The sequence below is a fragment of the Notolepis coatsorum genome (genome assembly GCF_963971535.1).
Source record: "Notolepis coatsorum genome assembly, chromosome: 13".
Lineage (NCBI taxonomy): Eukaryota > Metazoa > Chordata > Actinopteri > Aulopiformes > Paralepididae > Notolepis > Notolepis coatsorum.
Genome location: NC_140177.1, coordinates 117,028,479 through 117,051,370, shown reverse-complemented (window position 1 = coordinate 117,051,370; position 22,892 = coordinate 117,028,479). Strand labels below are relative to the sequence as shown.

Here is a 22,892-nt window from a genome sequence, read left to right as displayed (position 1 = left end):
TGTCTATTTTATCTACTTGTTGTATCTATTTTATCTTAACTCTTTCTTTGTGATTTATTGTATTTTTCTTGGGACCATGTTGGAAACAAGTCGACAGACTTTCACATGTTATCCTTGTACCCCTTGTTTTTATACTATTGTATAAATTGTATGTACTAAATAAAAATCAAATCAAATCATATGCAGGTATATTCAGACAGGTGTGGGTAAATATGTATGGTAAATATACGGTACATATGGTAAATATAAATAGTAGTAGGGTTAGGTCCAGCTTTGTAGGGTTAACAATGGAATCAGGCTTGAGAGGATAGACAGTTGCTACAAGCTGCTACTAGTCGCCATCTTTGGACTAAAACATTAACGAAATAGCTAAAATATACATACAAACGTACAAAATCTACACAACTGGAGAAGTGAAGGGAGAATAATAAGGAGTGAGTTTCGCCTATGATGGTTGTTCCATTTTCTGTCTGCAGCTTTTTACACAATAAGACTTCCCAATCGTTTCTTTTTAACCTAAAAGTCTGCTTGTAAACAAACACATATGCAACCAGAGCGATCTACATATGGCGGTTTGTTCAAGAAATTTGATGTCAGTTTCCCAATCCAATCCAATCCAATCCACTTTATTTATAGAGCACATTTAAAAACAACAAAGTTGACCAAAGTGCTGTACAAGTCCCACAACATAAGATAAAAAGATAAAAAGATAAAAGCACACAATAAAAACATATACAATATGTCACATAAAAAAGGCAGGCCTCTCAAACTGTTTAAAAACCAAAAGCCAAAGCAAATAGAGTTTTGAGGCGTGATTTAAACACCTGCAGAGTGGGGGCCTGCCTAACATCCCAAGCCCGATTCTAGAATTTACCCCTGGCTGCAGTGTGGAAAGGAGCTAAATTAAAGGGGAATTCCACCAAAATGTAGTTTTGGGTTAAAAGTAAGCATTGTGAAAAGCACTGAAGACTGCATCAGCAAAACTGCATCAATTGTACAGGTAAAGACAGGGGACATCTGTGTTACCTCACAGATAAAACGGTGTCTTGGCTCCCGGCATCCAGTTATCATCAGTGTCTCCATGTCAGGCAAATAATAATCATGCAAACTAAAGAAAATGAAACAGCAAAAAGTTGTCAAAATAATGATGACTTGTAAATTAACAACAATAACAACAAAAATAGACCCCAAACAAATGTTGAACTAGGGCTGAACAATTAATCAACATTTTATTGAAATCGTGATATGGCCTATATAGTGCAATATCCAAATAGCAGGAGGCACAATATTTGTTAAAGGCTAAATGTGTGTTAGAATACCAGTATTGTGGCACTGCAGAGAAGTCCCGGCCTAATAAACATATTCTACAGACTGAAGAAAACGTCTTTGTTTGGTACAGATCTCTGCAGAAATCACACCATTATCAATTTAATATGTTTTCAATGAAAATGACAATAATGGTGCAAGAATTCCCTCTGATATTCCCTCTATAATTCCCTCTGATATTCCTTCTAACATTCCCTCTGATATTCCCTCTGCTATTCCCTCTGCTATTCCCTCTATCATTCCCTCTATCATCCCCTCTGATATTCTCTCTATCATTCCCTCTATCATTCCCTCTGATATTCCTTCTATCATTCCCTCTATCATTCCCTCTGATATTCCTTCTATCATTCCCTCTGATATTCCCTCTATCATTCCCTCTGATATTCCTTCTATCATTCCCTCTGATATTCCCTCTATCATTCTCTCTATCATTCCCTCTGATATTACATCTATCATTCCCTCTATCATTCTCTCTATCATTCCCTCTGATATTCTCTCTATCATTCCCTCTATCATTCCCTCTGATATTCCCTCTATCATTCCCTCTGATATTCCTTCTATCATTCCATCTAGCATTCCCTCTGATATTCTCTCTATCATTCCCTCTATCATTCTCTCTGATATTCCCTCTATCATTCTCTCTATCGTTCCCTCTGATATTCCCTCTATCATTCTCTCTATCATTCCCTCTATCATTCCCTCTGATATTCCCTCTATCATTCCCTCTGATATTCTCTCTATCATTCCCTCTGATATTCTCTCTATCATTCCCTCTGATATTCTCTCTATCATTCCCTCTGATATTCTCTCTATCATTCCCTCTGATATTCCCTCTATCATTCCCTCTGATATTCCTTCTATCATTCCATCTAGCATTCCCTCTGATATTCTCTCTATCATTCCCTCTATCATTCTCTCTGATATTCCCTCTATCATTCTCTCTATCATTCCCTCTGATATTCCCTCTATCATTCTCTCTATCATTCCCTCTATCATTCCCTCTGATATTCCCTCTATCATTCCCTCTGATATTCTCTCTATCATTCCCTCTGATATTCTCTCTGTCATTCCCTCTGATATTCTCTCTATCGTTCTCTAGGAGGTTCACACTACTCTGCCTGGTGAACCTCCTGCCTGGTGAACCTCCTGCCTGGTGAACCTCCTGCCTGGTGAACCTCCTGCCTGGTGAACCTCCTGCCTGGTGAACCTCCTGCCTGGTGAACCTCCCGCCTGGTGAACCTCCCGCCTGGTGAACCTCCTGCCTGGTGAACCTCCTGCCTGGTGAACCTCCTGCCTGGTGAACCTCCTGCCTGGTGAACCTCCCGCCTGGTGAACCTCCCGCCTGGTGAACCTCCCGCCTGGTGAACCTCCCGCCTGGTGAACCTCCCGCCTGGTGAACCTCCCGCCTGGTGAACCTCCCGCCTGGTGAACCTCCTGCCTGGTGAACATCCCGCCTGGTGAACCTCCCGCCTGGTGAACCTCCTGCCTGGTGAACCTCCCGCCTGGTGAACCTCCTGCCTGCCTGGATTTGTACTCTTTGTTTTGTCCCATGGGTTTTTGAATATTTTTGTCCCCAGGCAATTGGACTTTAATTGTTCCTGTGGTTTATATTGATGATTTGCTTTTTGACAACGCTCTGCGTTGCTTTTTGTTTGGACTTTATTCCATGTGTGTATCATATCATATCATATCGCAAATACGATCGCAATTCCATATTTTCCCAAATCGTTCAGCCCTATGAACTAATAACACAAGTACAATGGACTATGGTACAAACTAGAACACATGTATAGTACTGCATGCTAGTGGAGAACGGTGTGGGTCAATAGATACTTGCCTGAAACAGGGAAGTGAAATGACAGTCTCATAGAATCTCCACGTGGCAATAAGGTCATCCCTGATTGGATTTGTGGCATAGTATCGCCAGGCAGACTGCATATGGAAAAAATTACAATAAAAAAATAAATAAAAACAATGCTCAGCCCAACAAATCAAGTCAAATAGTTCCTTACTTGTGGTAATTTGTGGAAATACTATTGTTGATATGATATCACTGTCAGTGTTTCTCCTGTGATATATATAATTTTTTTCATATAGTAGGATTGGGAGATAATTTTATTCAGGATACAGTAAAGAGAGTGGCCCGTTCAGCCGAACGCACAATTGGAGGTGGGCTTCCCACTCTCCAAGACATTTACAACAAGCGGTGCATGGGTAAGGCTAAGAGAATAATCAAAGACTCCAGCCACCCAAACAACTGCCTCTTTGAACTGCTGCGGTCAGGCAAGCGATACCGGAGTCTCATGGCAAACTCAGAAGAAGCTTCTATCCTCAGGCCATCAGGATGCTAAATGACAATAACACTATGTAACAACCATCAAATACACTCACAGCACACACATCCACACGCACACACACTCACTTTAAACAAACAACTCACTGCAGCACCCACTTAAGGCGGCAGGGTGGCATAGTGGTAACACTGTCGCCTCACAGCAAGAAGGTCCAGGGTTCGATTCCCGCTTGGGTACCAGGTTTCCGCGATGCCAGGTACCCAGGTGGGTGATCTCCCAGGCCTTTCTGTGTGGAGTTTGCATGTTCTCCCCGTGCTCGCAAGGGCTCCCTCCCCCCCGATAAGAGAAACCCAATGGAAAAACATGCACAACAACAGATCGCTAACGCTGTCGCGTTTGTGACGAAGACGGGCAGGAGCACTTGGATGGTCCCCGGGCGTGGCTCACAGCACAGCCCTCGTCTGCTCCTGGCTTGCCCTTGGGGGGAAGGACGACGGGATGGGTTAAGCGCAGAGGAGTATCGCATCGGCAATCCAAAAAAAGACAATGCATGCGTGTGTGTTCCAGTGTGTCTGTGTTAAAAACTAACCACTGTGAGTGCCGCTAAAACATTGAGTGTCGTTGCATGCCGAATAGACCTCTGTGACAGGTCCTGCATTATTATTATTATTATATATTATTATTATTTACCCACTTTAGACACTTAACACACTCTATATTTATTGGTAAAGAATTTGCACTACAACTCATACCTCATTACACCTTACTGTAAATTGTACCTAAATTGTACCTCATCCCATTTCTGCATTGTACTGTATTGTATTGTAACTCAGTTTAGTGTAACTTTTCTACTCTGCATTGTATATTGTATACTATATATGTATATATTGAACACTTTTGTCTATGTACTTGACTTCTATTTTATACTTATTATACTTATTTTATACTTATCTATTTTTATCTAGCACAATCTCTGAAGCAAAACAGAAAGAAGCATTTTATATAAAAGTATTCTGTACTTTTGTATGACAACTAATAAAGAAACTTGAGTACCAAACCCAATCACTTCAATTTACACTTTCATAAATGGCTGCACTTTCAAATCAGTTCCTATACCAATGTGTATTATGATGTAGCATACGGTTTTGGCTACTTTGACTACAGTATATTGTTTGTTTTCTGAGCTGAAGACTAGACTAGATGATTTATTTTCATATATTGTCAGATCTTTCTAGCAATGGGCGTAACTGCTTCTGAATGTAGTTTAAACACAGACTGTCGTATCATTATGCATACTGTGCGTGATCGTGACAGGAGTCTCACAGGGCTCAGTCCTTGACCCCCTGACATTTGCATCAATACAGGGTATCTTAGCCGGCTCCCATCGTCCTCTTCTCTCAAGGGTCTCCATTATTCTAGCAATAATAAAGATTTATTCTTCTATGGTAACCATGGAGCCCACGTAGGCCATATATGTCTAAGAATGACAGTCTCTGACAACCTGAAAGCTGATGTTCCCATGTGTGCTCAATTAGTTCATAAACAAAGATAAACGGAGCATTTGACACATTCCTGCATTTCCAATTGTACTGTGTCTATATAAATCTCTGAGAACAAACTAAAGTACAGTATGTGTGGTCTTTAAACACTAGCCGTGTTCTTAAACACTAGCCTGGTATTCCATTCCTCAGATATAAAAAAAAAAGTGAGAAGCTTTTGATGGGTGACACTGGTAGGAGCAATTCACACTCAAGATGAGGGGCAGTTGCATTTGTAATTTTCATATAGTATTCAACTTTCTTCTATCTTATTCCCCATCCTCCCAACAAATGCCTTTTGGACCTCATTCTCGAAGGGACTTACGAGAAAGTTAACAACAAATTTCTTTGTAACTCCACTTACAAACTGTTTTGCCTTTCTCGAACGGCTTCTTTTCGGAGATTCGGTCGTAGCTATGAAAAGGATTTACGAACTTGAAAAGGCAGTCGTAAGTTGGACAGACTGGTGTGCGCCCGTGTTTTTAACGGCTTCATTTGGGACACATCTTTGGTGATTGTGTTCACTTCGATTCTAGACATCCTCGGAATTAAATCATTATCATAATAATAAATACGACTATATCTGTACCATTAACAATTGCATTTGACATTTATAGTCATGACTCAACAAGGCATCATGAGCACTACATGAACACTGCAAATGACAGTGAATAAATAAATAAATAAGAACTAAACCCATCAGGATTCTGCATCGTTAATAATGAACTATATATTTATATGGAATTCATTAAACGGATCCTTTGTGTCTGTTGTCATTTGTGTGGGTTCAACTCGTGAACAGTAAGATGTTTCTCCACTGGCTCTTATGATGTGTGCACTGTTTTTGTAGTGCTCTCAATGCCTTGTTGAGTCATGACTATTAATGTAAACCAACATTTTTAATGATACAAATATTGTCATATAATAAATGTATTATTATTATAATTATTTAATTCCGATGATGTCTGTAGAATCAACGTGAACGCAATCACCAACTATTTATCCTAAATTAAGCCTTTAACCAGTTTCATCACCTGTGCATTGTATGTTACTATTAAACTTAGAATAGAATATAATAGAATAGAGTAGAAATACTTAATTTATCCCAAGGGAAATTCAGCACTACAGATCGCTCACAGTAAACAGTAAACATCTGATATGTACTGTATATACATTCTAAAATATACAGCCAAAAATATACAGAAATATACAGTAAAATGTACAGTACTAACTAAGTGTAGAAATTGTAAAATGTCAATTTAAAAGTAAAGGTCCAGGAAGATTTTGCCAGACTGTACTGTCACCCTGTGCTCAGTGATGCAGTGAGGCACAGTGATGCGTTATAAAGTCTGATGACTGTCGGAATGAAGGACTTCCTGTGCCGTTCAGTGTTGCATCTTGGGAGTCTTAGTCTAACACTCAACGTGCTCCTTCTATCAGCCAAGTCCGTGTGTAGTGGGTGGGAGGGGTTGTCCATGATGGCGTGGAGCTTAGCAAGGCTCCTCCTCTCCACCCCCACCATGTTACTGGCCTTCCTGACCAGCTTTTCCAGCCTGTTTGCGTCCCCCACTCTCCCCCCTTTCTCTCTCTCCAATTAACGTATATGCAGCCACACACAACTGTCTACGTCATTATCCAGATATCTCTGTACATCCTATCTATAATTCACATTATGTATGTCGATGCTCCACTTGTTCAACTCCTGTATAAATACTTTGTTAGCTCGCCGTTCTTTAGAGATCTAAGCTATAGGGCCATTGCTGTGACCTAGTGTAGGTCTCTCTGCGTTGCAACATGTCATTCCGTCAGTAAACTCTATCTTAGGGCTGGGCGATATGGCCTCTAAATGATATCGCAATATTTTTGGCCATATCACGATACACGATATATATCGCGATATTTTGACATTTCCTCTAAAGCACTTAAAAATGCTTGATTTAACCCTTTGATGCGTACAGTCACACCAATATGATGATTATAATAAGTCCCTGCAAAATATGTTTGCATTATTAAACCATGAAGATGCAATCTGTTAATAAAGTTTTCAATCAATCAATCAATCAATCAATTATATCATCAACTATCCAGTTAGTATTTATACTGTAACGTTTGGCTACTTTAAATCATTGAAGAGAGAGAGAGAGAGAGAGAGAGAGAGAGAGAGAGAGAGAGAGAGAGAGAGATTTTGCGTTTTGAGCGTATAAACTGCCGTAGGCGATGATGTCACACTCGAATGTAAACACAGGAAGTTGAACACACGGAGATTGAAACTGGATGCAAGAAACGAATAACCAATAAATATGAAGTTATCTTTAAACCTCTGTTGTTAAGCGTCGTCAATATAACCCACCCCCTTTTCTCACGAATGGAACTAGTGTGTAGTGTCGTGGAGTCCGCTTTGAACGCTTCCAGGGTTAGCAGCTAAGAGCTAACGCTAGTTAGCTTAGCCTATTTATGGTTTAACTTAGCAGCTAACGTTAGCCCATTGCTCGCGTTGAAGGTCCGCGCTGGTCTGTGTAATGAAATTACAATTGCATGTAATTTAAGGTCCGCGCTGGTCTGTCTATAATGAAATGAGAGGAACGCTCGGCACTAAAGCAAGTCTCATATCAGCCGCGACGTGACAATATACTCGATGTTCACGATATAGTAATTTACTACATCTCACGTAGAACAAGCCGCGATACATCGAGTATACTCGATATATCGCCCAGCCCTACTCTATCTTTAATCAAAGACTGTTGTCCGCCTCTGTGAATAATATCTGGTCAGATTATTTCACATCAGGTGTGGCTGGGTAGCGCAGTGGACTAAGCACTCGCCTACCACCGCAGAGACTCTGGGATCGAATCCAGCTGTCAGCGGTACCTCCGGCTTGGTCAGTCCGTCGTCCCTACTAACACAATTGGCAGTGTTAGCGGGTGGGAAGCCGGTGGGGTATGTGTCCTGGTTGTCGTAAACTGTGACTCCTACTGGTCGGTCGGGGCACCTGTTCAGCAGGGAGGGGATCTGGGGGGAAATAGCGCGAACCTCCGTGTGCGTTACGTTCCCCCAGTGAAACGCCTCGCTGTCAGGTGAAAAGAAGCGGCTGGCGACGTATCGGAGGAGGCATGTGGTAGTTCTACACCCTCCCCAGGCCGACAGTGGGGCAACGACCAGGAAGGGAATTTGCATAACGACTAAATTGGGATGGGGGGAAAATACAGAAACCCCAAAAATAAATAGAATAAAAAAAAGATTATTCCATATCAGCGTCTCACCTGAATGAGTCCAGCAGCAGGATGCCTTCGCTTCTCGAAGTGCTTCTGTCGGTGTTGCTCCTGGACCTTCAGAGCCAAACCTGAACCCAGGATCCCCTGAGGAGAGATCACAGTCACTTAGAGGCCTGAACCCAGGATCCCCTGAGGAGAGATCACAGTCACTTGAGGCCTGAACCCAGGATCCCCTGAGGAGAGATCACAGTCACTTGAGGCCTGAACCCAGGATCCCCTGTGGCCAGAGATCACATTCACTTAGAGGCCTGAACCCAGGATCCCCTGTGGCCAGAGATCACAGTCACTTGAGGCCTGAACCCAGGATCCCCTGTGGCCAGAGATCACATTCACTTAGAGGCCTGAACCCAGGATCCCCTGTGGCCAGAGATCACAGTCACTTAGAGGAAAACACCAACGTTATGGGAAATGCGCTTACCGTTTTCTCCAGAGTCAGACAGGATGACAAAACCAGCTCGCCTAGCTGTTGGCCAAAAACACCTCTCCCCCCGGGTTTTAAGCAAGGCTAGTGGTCCGTATCCGTTTCCATTCATTTGTGCTAAGCTAGGCTAGCTGGCAGCCGGATAGCTTTTCTACTGAAGGCACAGCGAGGACATTTTGTATCTATGTTCTTGTCTGACTCTGGGGAGGACAGTAAGCGCATTTCCCCAAACGCCACAATGACACAGAAGAGAATGTTAGCTAACGCTTCTTTGTTACTGACGTGGCGACAACACAGATTAACTCAAATATGGCGCCATGTATGTGTCCAGGTCAACTCAAAATAGACAAGCTGACCGTACCAGAGACAGATGGCGAGGCCAAAGAACCCTCGGCTCGGTTCACCAAAAGGGCTGATAATTCCTGCAAATAGGCCTTTTATTGTCTTAATGTATTGTTGATTTTGAATTAATTGTGAGTTTGTTATTATTGGTGTGTTGGAATAGGATGTTTGGTTCCAAAATGAATAGCGACATCACCGACATGTGACCAGAAACCTCTGCCTAATATTGGTAAATGACATGAACCTCAGTTAGGTCATAGAGAAGAAAGAGGAGGTTGGTCTTCAATCACTCTGCCATTTCTTTGCTGAAATTGTAACCATTAGACCTGGGAAGACCTGTAAACAGCGTCCATAATGAATACTGTATATGTACTCCTTACTTATTTGTCTTAATCCTTCTGATGATGATTTGTATTGATTGATGGTATCTTGACACATTAAATTGTTAATCATTTGATACTTCCTAACCGCTATCATGCTTAGCTTATTCCATTATGTCAATGTCCACCCATTGCCCACCACACATTACGTTTTGGTCCATGGCCATTTGAAAGTGAGGGCAGCCCTGCTCTAAAATGATATTATTTTGTAAGACACGCTTCAGATGTTGAATAACTTAAATACTGTATTATGAAATATACCTCTTCATTTATAGAGTGGCCTCTAATGGAGCTGTATTTCAGAGTGATTCATTGCCATACAAATAGTTCTTATTCGTTTTTTTGTCCTGAGTTGGGCCTATTTTCACACAAACTTGGACAATCTCCATGATCATGCATCAACAATAATGTACAGTAGGTTGAGCTGATACTAGATGTGGTTTTGCTTTGGTGTTGTGACCAGAGTAGCAGAGTATACCCACGGCAGGCAAGGCGAAGAACGATACTCCAATGAGAGCAAAAGTGCCGGCTAACAGTCTCCCCGCCCACGTCTTTGGGGTTTTGTCCCCATAACCAATGGTGGTCAATGTGATCTGCAAAACAGGAGGAAGGAGGATTAGGGAGGGTGCATGAGTAAACCAAATTAATAATTAGATTTTTTTTACCAAATTAACCATTCTATGTTGTTGGTAATTTACCAGTGACTTAAAATATGAATGAAAAATTGGGATATGTATGACCGATTCTTAGATATGGATGTCTCCCCGTTCCAAGAGATAGCGGTCAGGCTTTGTTTGTCTCGTTAGTCCCCGTTATCAAGATGACGACAGAGTGAACCGACTTCACTAGACAGGCGTTGGGTTTACATGGTGGTTAGCTCATAGTTAATCTACTAAACATGTCAAGCCTTTCTTTTGTGGAAATATGGCATTGGAAATGTTTTAAGTGTGGCAATTATGAAAACAAACCAAATTAAATAGAGTAGCATGAGCTCCAAATAAATGCTACTGTACTCTATTTAATTTGGTTTGGTTTGGTATCTCTGCTCCATCTTATAGAGATCTTACAGAGCCTGGCCTAAACCCCCCACTAACCCTCACGTGTCTCCTATGTCTCTCTATTTAGCCCAGGGTGAAGCCAGTACCCCAGACGGGAAGGATTTCAGTTGCGTTACTCCCCCACCCCCATTCCCCTCACAATAAATATAATTTTATTTTTAAACTTGTAAATTGGACAGTGAGTCTTATTGTTTTCAATTGTTGGTTGAACTTGGCTCCAGCTAGGCCAGGTGCCCCACAATATACAGTATATGCAACATCCTACCCCTCAAGTGCAATATCCACAGTGCAATACCCACCCACTACCGTCTGACACTGTGATTGTTATTTTGTATATTCTTATTTTGTAAATTGTACAGTATTGTAACATTTGATTATATACTGTAGTATTTTATGTTTCTCTTTTATTACTATTTTATATTTTATATTTGCTTCCACTAATGCACCTTAAGTTTGAGTCCCAAATCCTGTTGTATGCAAATATGATGACAATAAAGTACAATATAATCTAATCTAATCTAATATACATACCAGGCCCCACCACAGGGCATCGGCGTAGGTGTCAAAGTCCTGGGGCTTGGGCTGGGCAGTGGGGTTCTCCGGGTCAGACACCTCTATCGATACGTCGTCCTTCTCTACCAGGTAAACCAGGAAGGAGGCGAGGATGAGGGACAGGAAGCCGATGTACCAGGCCGTGATCAGCTCCTAGAATATCCACACACACAGCCACAATGTCATTCCTTGTGGGGGCGCTCTTATCCTAAACATTTTATTTTATTTTATTTTATATATATATATATATATATATATATATTTTTTTTTTCTTCTTTTTCCGTTTTTCTCCCATCCCAATGTTAGTCGTTATGCCAATTCCCAATCCCCTTCCTGGTCGTTGCACACTCTACCCCATACCGTCGGTCTGGGAGGGCGGAGACTATCACATGCTTCCTCCGACATGTGTAGCCAGCCCACCGCTTCTTTTCACCTGGGAGAGTGTAACGTGTGGAAGGTCACACTACCTCTCCCAGATCCTTCCCTTGCTGTGCAGGCGCCCGGACCGAACTGTAGGAGTTGCTGTTTACAACGACCAGGACCCACCCACGGTGGCTTCCCACCTGCTGACACTGCCAATTGTGTTAGTATGGACGGTCGGCCAAGCCGGAGGCACCACAGCCGGATTCGATCCCACTGGCTCTGTGGTGGTGGTAGACAGACGCTTTGTCCGCTGCGCTACCCGGCCGCCCTATCCTAAACATTTTGATGTCCACTAGACCGGGGCGTCCCAACAACGGCCAAAAGTGGACAATGTTTCTAATGGCAGTGTTTGGAAGTTGTTTGGACATTGTTTAGGGTGATAAGATGAAGATTTCAAAAGCAGGTGAAGAATACAACTGCTACAAAGATCAGTAAACACACTCCTAACAGCATCTTCACATTCAGCTATTCCTGTGTCAGAATTGACATTAGGGTTGAATAAAACTCTTCATTCATGTCAAGTTGTAACATGACTTCAGTCACGCCTGGACTCGGGTCACCTTAACCTAACCTTTACCTAATCCCTAACTAAAAAAATAGCCTCTTGTCCCTACAAGGACAGGAAGACAAGGGCATGCACACACACACACACACACGCATGCACGCACGCACGCACGCACGCACGCACGCACGCACGCACGCACACACACACACACACACACACACACACACACACACACACACACACACACACACACACACACACACACACACACACACACACACACACACACACACACACACACACACACACACACACACACACACACACACACACACACACACACACACACACACTGCATTTTTCAAGCATCTGAAAGTAGGCATGCTGATGATCTCAGACCACACTGGCTCATAAGTCATAGTGAGACGTGATAAATATAAAGTAGGCGTGCTGATGATCTCAGACCACTGCTGGCTCATAAGTCATAGTGATAAATATGGGCCCTGAACTCCCTTTGTTTAATGAGAGTGATAACATGCCATTGCTTCTATCCTAAGCACCTCATGGTGCCATGATGACGAGTGCTTATACTTTTCAGTACGGGTGGCCCCGGTGGAAGCCCCACTGAGCTACACAGGGAATCGAACCCCTAACCCTGGCAGTGTTACTGCCATGCTCTACACACGAATCAGGGATGTAGGTGAAAAGTCACAAGCGCAAACAGGAAGAGACATTTCCGTGGAATGCATTGGAGTCAATGAGGAAATCGTTTTCTGCAGCAATTTTTTTAACTTTTTACCAAAATCGCTCCTAATCACTCATTTCTGAACGAATTTTTATGAAATTTGGACACTACACAAGACTTCACGCTATGGACCCAGGGTGTTTTTTCAGCCATACGATGGAAATACTACTTCTGGACTACTAACTACAGAAAAACGTGAGTAACACGTTTTTCTACAACTCAAGTTCAGACCTATGTTACTCTATTTCCTTAGCACTAAAAGTGAATTTTTTTATTGTATCAGAAACTTCAGAATGTCATGTTTCAAAAGAGACCAGGCTCATGCATGTGCTATACGTATAAAGTATAGTATTTTGGTTTGCAAAAAAAGTATGCAGTCCTCAAATTCAAGAAAAAATAAATGGCCACTTTTGGGGACGCCTGTTAAGAGGTTAAGCTGCAGAAGGAATGTAACCCCATAACCCTGCAGTGTTCGTGTCATGCTCTACATATTTTTTCATTTTTATTTTTACATTTATTTACCCAGGGTAGGTTCGCTGATTGGTTACGAATGCTCTTTTTCAGCAACGCCCTGCTTCACATTCACAGTTCAATTCACACCTGGGAGCAGCCCAGTGCAACCACTGTCACAAGTCACTGTGTTGACCACTGGAACAGTTGGGGGTTAAGTGCCTTGCTCAGTTCAGCGGTTGGCATTGAGGGTACGGAAGAGAGTTATTCATTAAAATGTTCCAGCCAGTCCGGGGGATCGAACCTTTAGGCCACCGCTGCCCATATTAAGCTACACACACAGGGAATGTAACCCCTAACCCTGGCACATATTCATGCCTTGCTCTACACATAACCACAATCGTAATACTTTATCACGGTGTAAGTAATTACGCACAGAGAATAAGCCTTTTATTCTTTCTTCTTCTTAGTGTTCTTAGCCCATCATAACTAATAATGTACATGGTTTTCCCCGCAACCTGTCACAGCCTCAAGATGCACAGAGAGCGAGGTTTAGCTGTCACTCACATGCCATCCTTGAATCAGAGGATCAGACAAGAGATTTAATAAATCACAAAGTCATGACAAACCAATTACATAATCCCAACATATGTGTAAAGAAACAACATATTCCAGTTAACGGTATATATTTTTTTAATGATTCATTACGGTATAAATTAGGTTAACTGGAGCTGCGTATTGCTGGTTCTCATATTTGCGAATACAACAGCGTTCACCCTGATGTAAACAATTCTACAACGGAAGACGGCCGCTGCCGCGGGCGGTGCAATTATCTGCCGCGCGGCAGCGCGGTCACGTGGCCGTGTGGCCAATCAGAGAAACGCTGAACGAAAGGCTGAACACAAGTTGGTTGCCTTTAATATTCACGCCCCCCCCCCCCCTCGAGTGATTCATAGTATTCCTGTGGTTTATTTTGTACACACCAAAGAGACGCACCATAAAAATACTACACACATAGTTTTGTCTTAATAGTCCTATTTCTATATTGTTTCTATAGTAATTGATGCATGAGCATAAAGAAGGAATACTAGTTTTGCTATAGTTCATATTCGGTGCCTATTGAGGCCCAGGAAGGAGCTCCCTACCTTACTGTGTGCGTAGATGGCGGAGCCCAGCAGTTTCCAGGTGCCCCCGCGGCGGTCCATGCGCAGCATCCGCAGGATCTGCAGGAAGCGCAAGCTGCGCAGGGACGTGGCCAGCACGTTGCCCTGGTTACGCACCACCACCACAGGCACGGAGGCAATCAGCACAAAGATATCTGTGACAGAAGGTGTTAACAATCAGTCCTCATTGAACCAGTCTTCTTTTTTTTTGGGCTTTCTGTATTTTTCACCCATCCCAATTTAGTCGTTATGCCAATTCCCTTCCTGGTCTTTGCGCGCATTGCCCCATTGTCGGCCTGGGGAGGGTGTGTAGAACTACCACATGCCTCCTCCGATACATGTGGAGTCGCCAGCCACTTCTTTTCACCTGACAGTGAGGAGTTTCACTGGGGGAACTTAACGTGTGCTGAGGTTCACGCTATCTCCCCCAGATCCCCTCCCTGCTGAACAGGCGCCCCGACCGACCAGTAGGAGTCACAGTTCACATCGACCAGGACACATACCCCGCCGGCTTCCCACCCGCTAACACGGCCAATTGTGTTAGTAGGGACGACTGACCAAGCCGGAGGTACCGCTGACAGCTGGATTCGATCCCAGAGTCTCTGCGGTGGTAGGCGAGTGCTTATAGTCCACTGCGCTACCCAGCCGCCCTACAGTCTTCTTTTTAGTAATTTTTCAATCACAATACGTACATATACATAATACATAGCGAGTGAAACAGGGCTTCACCTGAAGAGACACAAAACAAAACATTACAAGGCTCGTCCTCCATTTAAGAAGATCTTAGTTGATATATGGTAATTCGTAGTCTTCGACAATCAATTGCATAGTCTGTTAAATCGGCAAGTCTAAAGACTAAATGCTTGCTTTTCCTTGCTTCTTGTCCTCCAACTTGGTTCATTGGACATTGTTCTAAGACTTCTATCTTATGAATTATTGACGCTGAAAATCTGAATTCTAACTGTCTCTGTATCAGCTTATGGCTGTATGTTACGGCTGTATAGCTCAGGAGAGGGTCGTCTGGTAATCGGAAGGTTCCTGGTTTGATTATGGCTCCTCCTGGCATCATAAGTGCCCAAGTGTCCTTGAGCAAGATACTTAATTAACCCATAACTGCCGTGAAAGGGTGAATGTGTAATTAAGCATTACATCACGCGACGGAGTGTGTTATACAAATTAGATCACGCCTATGGGTGGTTGTTAGGCTCGAGGCGCAGCCGAGGGTCGTTAGACCCCCATAGGCTTGATCTAATTTGTATAACACACGACTGCAAGTGATGTAATACGTTTATACAATGACCGAATTCATACAATAAACACACAGTAATCAAAGCATAATCGAGATTTATTCACAAAACCATCCACAGAGAAAGTAGATCCAATAGTAGATCCACTAGTAGACACCAGAGGGAGCTCCACAAACCATGTTAAACTCAGATTCGGCTCAAACAAGGGACTAAACGCCCTACCCACAGCTGTAAAGGAATGTGAATCACTACCCACTTTCAAAACCAAAAGAGAGCACCTACGGGAGACTGCAATTCGAAACTGGCCCCTGTAAATGACCTAACCCAACCCCCTCCAATGTACAGTAAATGTCCTAACCCAATAATACACGAGACCCTCTTCTTGGGACCAAGTAAGGTTTCGATAATCCAATGTACAGTTACCCGCACCCCCCGCACCCCGCCTACCCAACCCCCCCCCCCCCCCCCCCCCCCCCCACACCACCTCCAATGTACAGTTTCCCCACCCCACCCCACCTACCCAACCCCCCCCCCCCCCCCCCCCACCCAACCTCCTCCAATGAAAAAAAAAAGGAAAGGGGGAGTGGTTCTTGTATAGTAAATAGATGTATATAGCAAGATAGCATAAGGATATATAGTATAACTGTATATTGTATAGTATTGTATAGTAGTGTACATAAGACCCAGTGCCTCATCCGTAGCTATCACTGTATTGCACTATCGCAGGACCTTAGCATGTCTTTACCATGCTTTTGTAAACTTTATGTACATTATACCTGTTATGTCTCATTCTATGTCTTATTCTTATTTTTATTACTTGTATTATTGCACAATTGCTGCGGGCATGACCACTCGCATTTCACTGTATGCCGTGACAAATAAAACTCTTGACTTGACTTGACTTGATGTACAGTTTCTTCGTCAAATGTATATACTCTCTTTTTTAGACTATCTTTGCATCACAAACAGTACTGTATTTGTAAATCTGGTATGTCATAAATGTATAAATGTAGCAGTACTGTCTATCTGTATGTCATGTATGTCATATGTTATGATGAATTGAAAATGGGGGACCCTGATGTAAACAAGACGAAAGTCTTTCTCTGGTCTGCATTCCCTTAACAATTGTGTGCATTGAGCCGTACTGTATTGTACCCATTCTGCAATCTGTTAATAAAATGTTCAATCAATCAATCAATGAAATCTGACAATTTCTTTTTTAAATAAGATCGACGGCCATTTTATTTTTATTTTTTTATGTCCGCGATTTTTCTTTTGTTTCACAATGGGTCATGACAAATTAATTACATAATCCATGTGTATGTAATGAACTAACATATTCCAGTTGACTGTATCTTTTTTGGAGGATTCGTTCAAAAGCTATTCACACTTCCATTTTTCGATCTATGGCGGATTGATTCAGACAGAAAAATAAAGTAATTCGGTTGTGGGAGGGATCTGGGGTCACGTGGAGTGTGTTATATGAAATAACAACCGGTAACTTGACTGTTTCAGCCGATCAGAATCAAGAAATGTGCATGCCATTGTATAAAGCGCGCTATATGAATGCAGTCCACTTACCTAACATACACAAAGGCTTGCGAGCAAATTTGAGGCGCCCCCTCCATCCTTTATAGCGACAGCAGCAGCCTGCCGACCAGATCCTCAGTGCAAACTCTGTTCCAAAGATGAAGATGGTGAACGTTTCCTGAGGAAGGCAGGTACATAAAGAATAACAAAGAAATAAAACAAGAGGAAAAAATGTCAGTGTAAATTCTGTGATACTCAGCATTGATACAAATTTATATATTAAAATAAAGTGCTTGACAATCACAGTAAAAACGAAATGCTTTAAATGAATGGAGAAGAAAAAAAAGGCAGTGTACTTTCACTGCGACAATACAGAAGGTTAACCTTTTCACTGCCACACGACAAAGGGTTAACCCTTTCACAACCACACTACAGAAGGTTAACCCTTACGTGAAAGGGTTAACCTTTTGTAGTGTGGTAGTGAAAGGGTTAAAGGTTCATAAGGCACACCTTCAATCTGCAGACGGGTGCGTCAGGGGAGATGTCCATAGAAGAGAGAACTCCACACAAAGTGCTTTTACTTGCCATCAACTTTATTCTAACAAAACAACGCTTCCATGGCAAGTAAAAGGACAGTGTGCAGGACTTCTTTCTTCTCTGACCAGTGTGCATTATATGATATTCACGAGTGACGAAATGAAAAGCGTAGAGAAACGACGGTGCAGGAGGATTGATATAAAATTAACAACTTACCAGGATAAGCAGCCAATGACCCGAATCCTTTTCATGCTCTTTGAATGTAGTCAAAATGGCCAATATCAAGCATCCCAGTACGATTAGAAATCTGCATGGGAGAAAAGAGAAAACGAAGAAGAACCGTTTAGTACAATGTCAACGAGAGCATCTTCATGGAGCTGGAAGACAGGCTGACTCAGAGGTTACAAATGACAGTAGCATGGAAGGTTGCGCTGATTCCATCCATAAAGTTGATCTTACTTTTAATGGGAAGGAGTCATTATTTTACATCTGTAAAGTATAATAAGGTTAATGCATAAGGATAATTGTAGGCTTGTAGTGCCGTATGTCATTGACCAGACTCCATTACAGCCATGATGGTTTAGTCTTTCAATTACTTCATGAAGTTACATCACATGACATAAGCAACATTATCATTTCTAATGGCTCAACCCCTATTACAGTACATTATGGTCCATTATGCCATAAATACAGTCTTTACCATTTACTGGTAGTTCCCTTCCTGTTTATATCATGATGCAGTGTCTCTCACTTACCACTAGATAGAGCTAAGTATCTAGCCTTAGTAAGAAACTATGAGTAAAGGTCTCCTCCACCACACCTAACAAGCTTCAGTCCTCACAACTATAGTGTTCTTAACTGAGGATATCTATATTTAAAATAGTTAATATAATTTACTATGTTGTCAAGCAACATGTCTTACGGTCCTTGAAAACAAAAATAAATATTGGGTCTAAAACAATACCCTCAAGGTAGAATGATAAAGCATCAGGCACCATTTCCTACTGTGCACCACTAAATAACACATGTGAAATATTTAGCAGCATCACTACTACTTATTTAGGCTCTCACGCCTGCGGGGTGTGTTGCAGGTTAAATGACTATTCCAGAGACGGTGTGTTGCAGGTTAAATGACTATTCCAGAGAGGGTATGTGGCAGGTTAAATGACTATTCCAGAGAGGGTGTGTTGCAGGTTAAATTACTATTCCAGAGAGGGTGTGTTTCAGGTTAAATAACTATTCCAGAGAGGGTATGTGGCAGGTTAAATGACTATTCCAGAGAGGGTGTGTTGCAGGTTAAATGACTATTCCAGAGAGGGTGTGTTGCAGGTTAAATGACTATTCCAGAGAGGGTGTGTTTCAGGTTAAATAACTATTCCAGAGAGGGTATGTGGCAGGTTAAATGACTATTCCAGAGAGGGTGTGTTGCAGGTTAAATGACTATTCCAGAGAGGGTGTGTTGCAGGTTAAATGACTATTCCAGAGAGGGTGTGTGGCAGGTTAAATGACTATTCCAGAGAGGGTGTGTGGCAGGTTAAACGACTATTCCAGAGAGGGTGTGTGGCAGGTTAAATGACTATTCCAGAGAGGTTGGGATCTTGTCACTCCTTGAAGTCAGCTAACGAGATGCGGCAGAGTACTAAACACGGGCCTTGGGTCAGTGGCGGCTTGCCACCGGGGGCGCTAGGGCGCCGCCCCACCTGTTAAATCAGAGAAGAAGAAAAAAAAACGTTTTTGTTTTTTGTTTTATAGCCCTATAAATAATATAAACATGTTTAAAATGAATAATATTTACTCATTTTAAGTATGTTTGTGTTTCCAATGCACAATATAACGTTAATATATAAAATAAAAAATACTCGTTTTCCTGAACAGGAAGTGACTCACTTTTTTTTATTTTTTTTTATTTCTCGGCCCGGGCTAGACGCAATAGCGCTCTGAGTGCGCGTCACTGTTTGATCGCTGTATCCGTCGCAGCCAATCAGTGCGTAACGCGTTGTGCGTTGAAATATGACTATTATGTTGGAATCCGGGCGCGATTTGAAGCAGTCTAGGCAGCAGCGTCAAGAATTTCCGTAGCCGCATTTCGCAGAGAGACGCTCTCTGATTGGCCGACGTCAGTTTTTTTTTCCGTAGCAGTATTTCGCGGAGACGATCTCTGATTGGCCGAATCCACTTTCTATGTTCCAATTCTAGCTTGGTGGTAGAGATAGTTGTGTTGTTGTGACTTGTGAGATGCAGCTATTTGTCTTAGAGCGTGACTGCAAGTTCTTTCGACGGTTAAGCTTAGGCACTCTTTCAAAGTTGGTTAAGGTTAGAGTTTGTCTTAGAGCATGGCGATAGAACGCCAGGTAGTTTGCAGTCTGTTCGACGCGGAAATGGACAAAGAAATCAAGTACTGTCTTGTTGTGGTGCTAACAGCTAACAAGCTATATGGCGGATGCAGTCTGGACAGTGGACAGTGGTCTGGATATACATCATCAACAGCGGATTATACACTTTATCAAGCCCACCACGTTTCAATTAAACAAAGTGAGTTTATGCTGTTGTGTTGTGAGATGCAGCTATTTGTTGTTATCTCACACAGTACTTGTTGGCTATAAGCTATATATGGATGCAGTGTGGAGGGACATGCACAATGGACAATGGAGTGGATATACTTTATCAAGCCCTGCTGCCTGCTCTGCTGTCAACTTAACAACAACAACAAGGTAGATTTGCAATATCTCTCTCTCTCTCTCTCTCTCTCTCTCTCTCTCTCTCTCTCTCTCTCTCTCTCTCTCTCGCTCTCTCTCTCTCTCTCTCTCTCGCTCTCTCTCTCTCTCTCTCTCCCTCTCTCTCGCTCTCTCTCTCTCTCTCTCTCTCTCTCTCTCTCTCCCTCTCTCTCTCCCTCTCTCTCTCTCTCTCTCTCTCTCTCTCTCTCTCTCTCTCTCTCTCTCTCTCCCTCTCTCTCCCTCTCTCTCTCTCGCTCTCTCTCTCGCTCTCTCTCTCTCTCCCTCTCTCTCGCTCTCTCTGCCTATGCGTGTGTTTGGAGACGGAGCGAGTTTGTTTCTAACGTTTCTATTTATATATTGTTTCAAGTTGTGAATTAGACTGTACTTTATTTGGCCAATGCGTGGTACATGTTTGGTATAGCGCCCCCTAGCGCCCCATCTGGAGAATAATCCAGGAGCCGCCACTGCCTTGGGTCCAGACAGACGCAACAGGGGCCAAGGCCAACAGAACCATCCATAAAAAAAAGAAAAAAGCCTGCTGAAAGCACTGCTATAATATAGCGGTGCTTTCAGCAGGCTTTTTTCTTTTTTTTATGGGGAAGGCACTATGGCATGGTGGCTACTGGTGAGGTGTGGTAGAACGTAACCGTGGTCATAAAATACGGCACAATGCCACAGCTCATTGGCCACGGTTGGCATTTAATTCATTTTCATTCATTCACTGTCACACTACAGAATGTTAACCCTTTGAAAGGGTTAACAGTGAAAGGGTTAACCCTGTGTCATGTGGCAGTGAAAGGGTTAACCTGCTGTATTGTCGCAGTGTAAGGGTTAACCCTTTGGTAGGGTGGTAGTGAAAGGGTTAAGCAGTCCACATAATATTCTTCCCATGACCCCATGGGCAGGTCAGGTGCTATTTGTGTGAACAAACACCCATCACTGTCTCCTAAAGCTGGAAATCTGAGGGAAACCCCTCAGATCAGAGATATCACCTGGATGAAATACCTGGGCCTGCTCAACACATAATGCATGGTATGGTATGGTATGGTTTATTCTTAATCCCAGAGGGGAAACATGGTTTGCCACCAGAGCGAATACAAATACACAAACAAGAAACAATAACATACAGTACGAGTTACATAACACAGTAAAAATAGGAGAAGAAGAGAGCCTCTCAACACAGAGCTAGCGGTGTTCATTAAATAATTAAACTGCCGCGGGAACAAAGGACCTTCTCAGTCGCTCAGTAGAGCATCGAGGCATCAAAAATCACTAAATGAGCTTCGCAGAGCATCAAATATTATTTGTACTATTTGTATTATTTATATTGTACAGAGGATGGCCTTCAAAAGATAGAATAGCGTTCAATTTAGTCCGAGTTCGCTTGGCTATAATGATCTCCAAGGAATCAGGAGGAAGGCCAATCACTGAGCCAGCCTTTTTAATAATTGTATTTATATGTTTTTTGTCAATGACCATGATGCTGCCCCCCCAGCAGAGCACAGCATACAAAAGGACACTAGCAAGGATACCTTGGTAGAACACATATAGAAGTGACCTGCTGCTCAAAGGATCTTAAGGGAGGCAGACAGTGAAGGTATACAGTGAACCTTTTTGTTTCATATTTACTATAATTTCCACACTCTCAGGTCCAGTGGACCTGAACACTACATAATGTAATATAAATATCACACTCTATTCCTGCCTGTCTTGCACCGATGTGAAAATTGTGGCCGATACCGATAACCGATATTAACATTGCTGTTCTGGCCGATACCGATATTTACAGATGTCGATATCTCTGTATAGAAAACACTTTTTTATGATAATCAAATAAAGAGCTATTTTCCAAAACGCTTTTATTTTTTTTAACTTTTGTAACTTATTTTCAGAAATGACTGATATTTTGAAACTATTTAAGGCCAAAACATGTATTTTTTTTTTTATATCTGCCCATATCGGCCCTATCTTGATATCGGACCGATACCGATGTGTAAAAAAAACGGCCATATCGGCCGATATTATATCGGCGGCCGATATATCGTGCATCACTACTCGTGTCTAACCCTGTCTTGATGTCTTCCTTTCCCTCAGTCCTCCATCTGGCTCCACGTCCTGCTCTCTACTCTTGGGTCCCATGTGACCTCTGCCTGCCTGACCATTCAAGTCCCGTGATCAATAGATCACTAAAGCAACAAATTGTGGTTTCAAGTCCCGTGATCAATAGATGACTCACTAAAGCAACAAATAGTGGTGTCAAGTCCTGGGATCAATAGATCACTAAAGCAACAAATAGTGGTTTCAAGTCCCGTGATCAATAGATCACTAAAGCAACAAATAGTGGTTTCAAGTCCCGTGATCAATATATCACTAAAGCAACAAATAGTGGTTTCAA

General features: G+C 42.5%; 1 protein-coding gene across 1 annotated transcript in view; it reads right to left on the bottom strand.

Annotated features, from left to right (window-relative positions):
* The window catches only part of kcnq3 (potassium voltage-gated channel, KQT-like subfamily, member 3), a gene marked incomplete at both ends in the record, with an annotated part of 419,830 nt that overhangs the window by 45,168 nt on the left and 351,770 nt on the right, over nt 1-22,892 (bottom strand). The window contains 7 exon segments of the mRNA XM_084327781.1: nt 3,164-3,258; nt 8,419-8,514; nt 10,056-10,166; nt 11,163-11,336; nt 14,452-14,624; nt 17,298-17,424; nt 18,000-18,090. Coding sequence (XP_084183907.1) covers nt 3,164-3,258; nt 8,419-8,514; nt 10,056-10,166; nt 11,163-11,336; nt 14,452-14,624; nt 17,298-17,424; nt 18,000-18,090 — 867 coding nt within the window.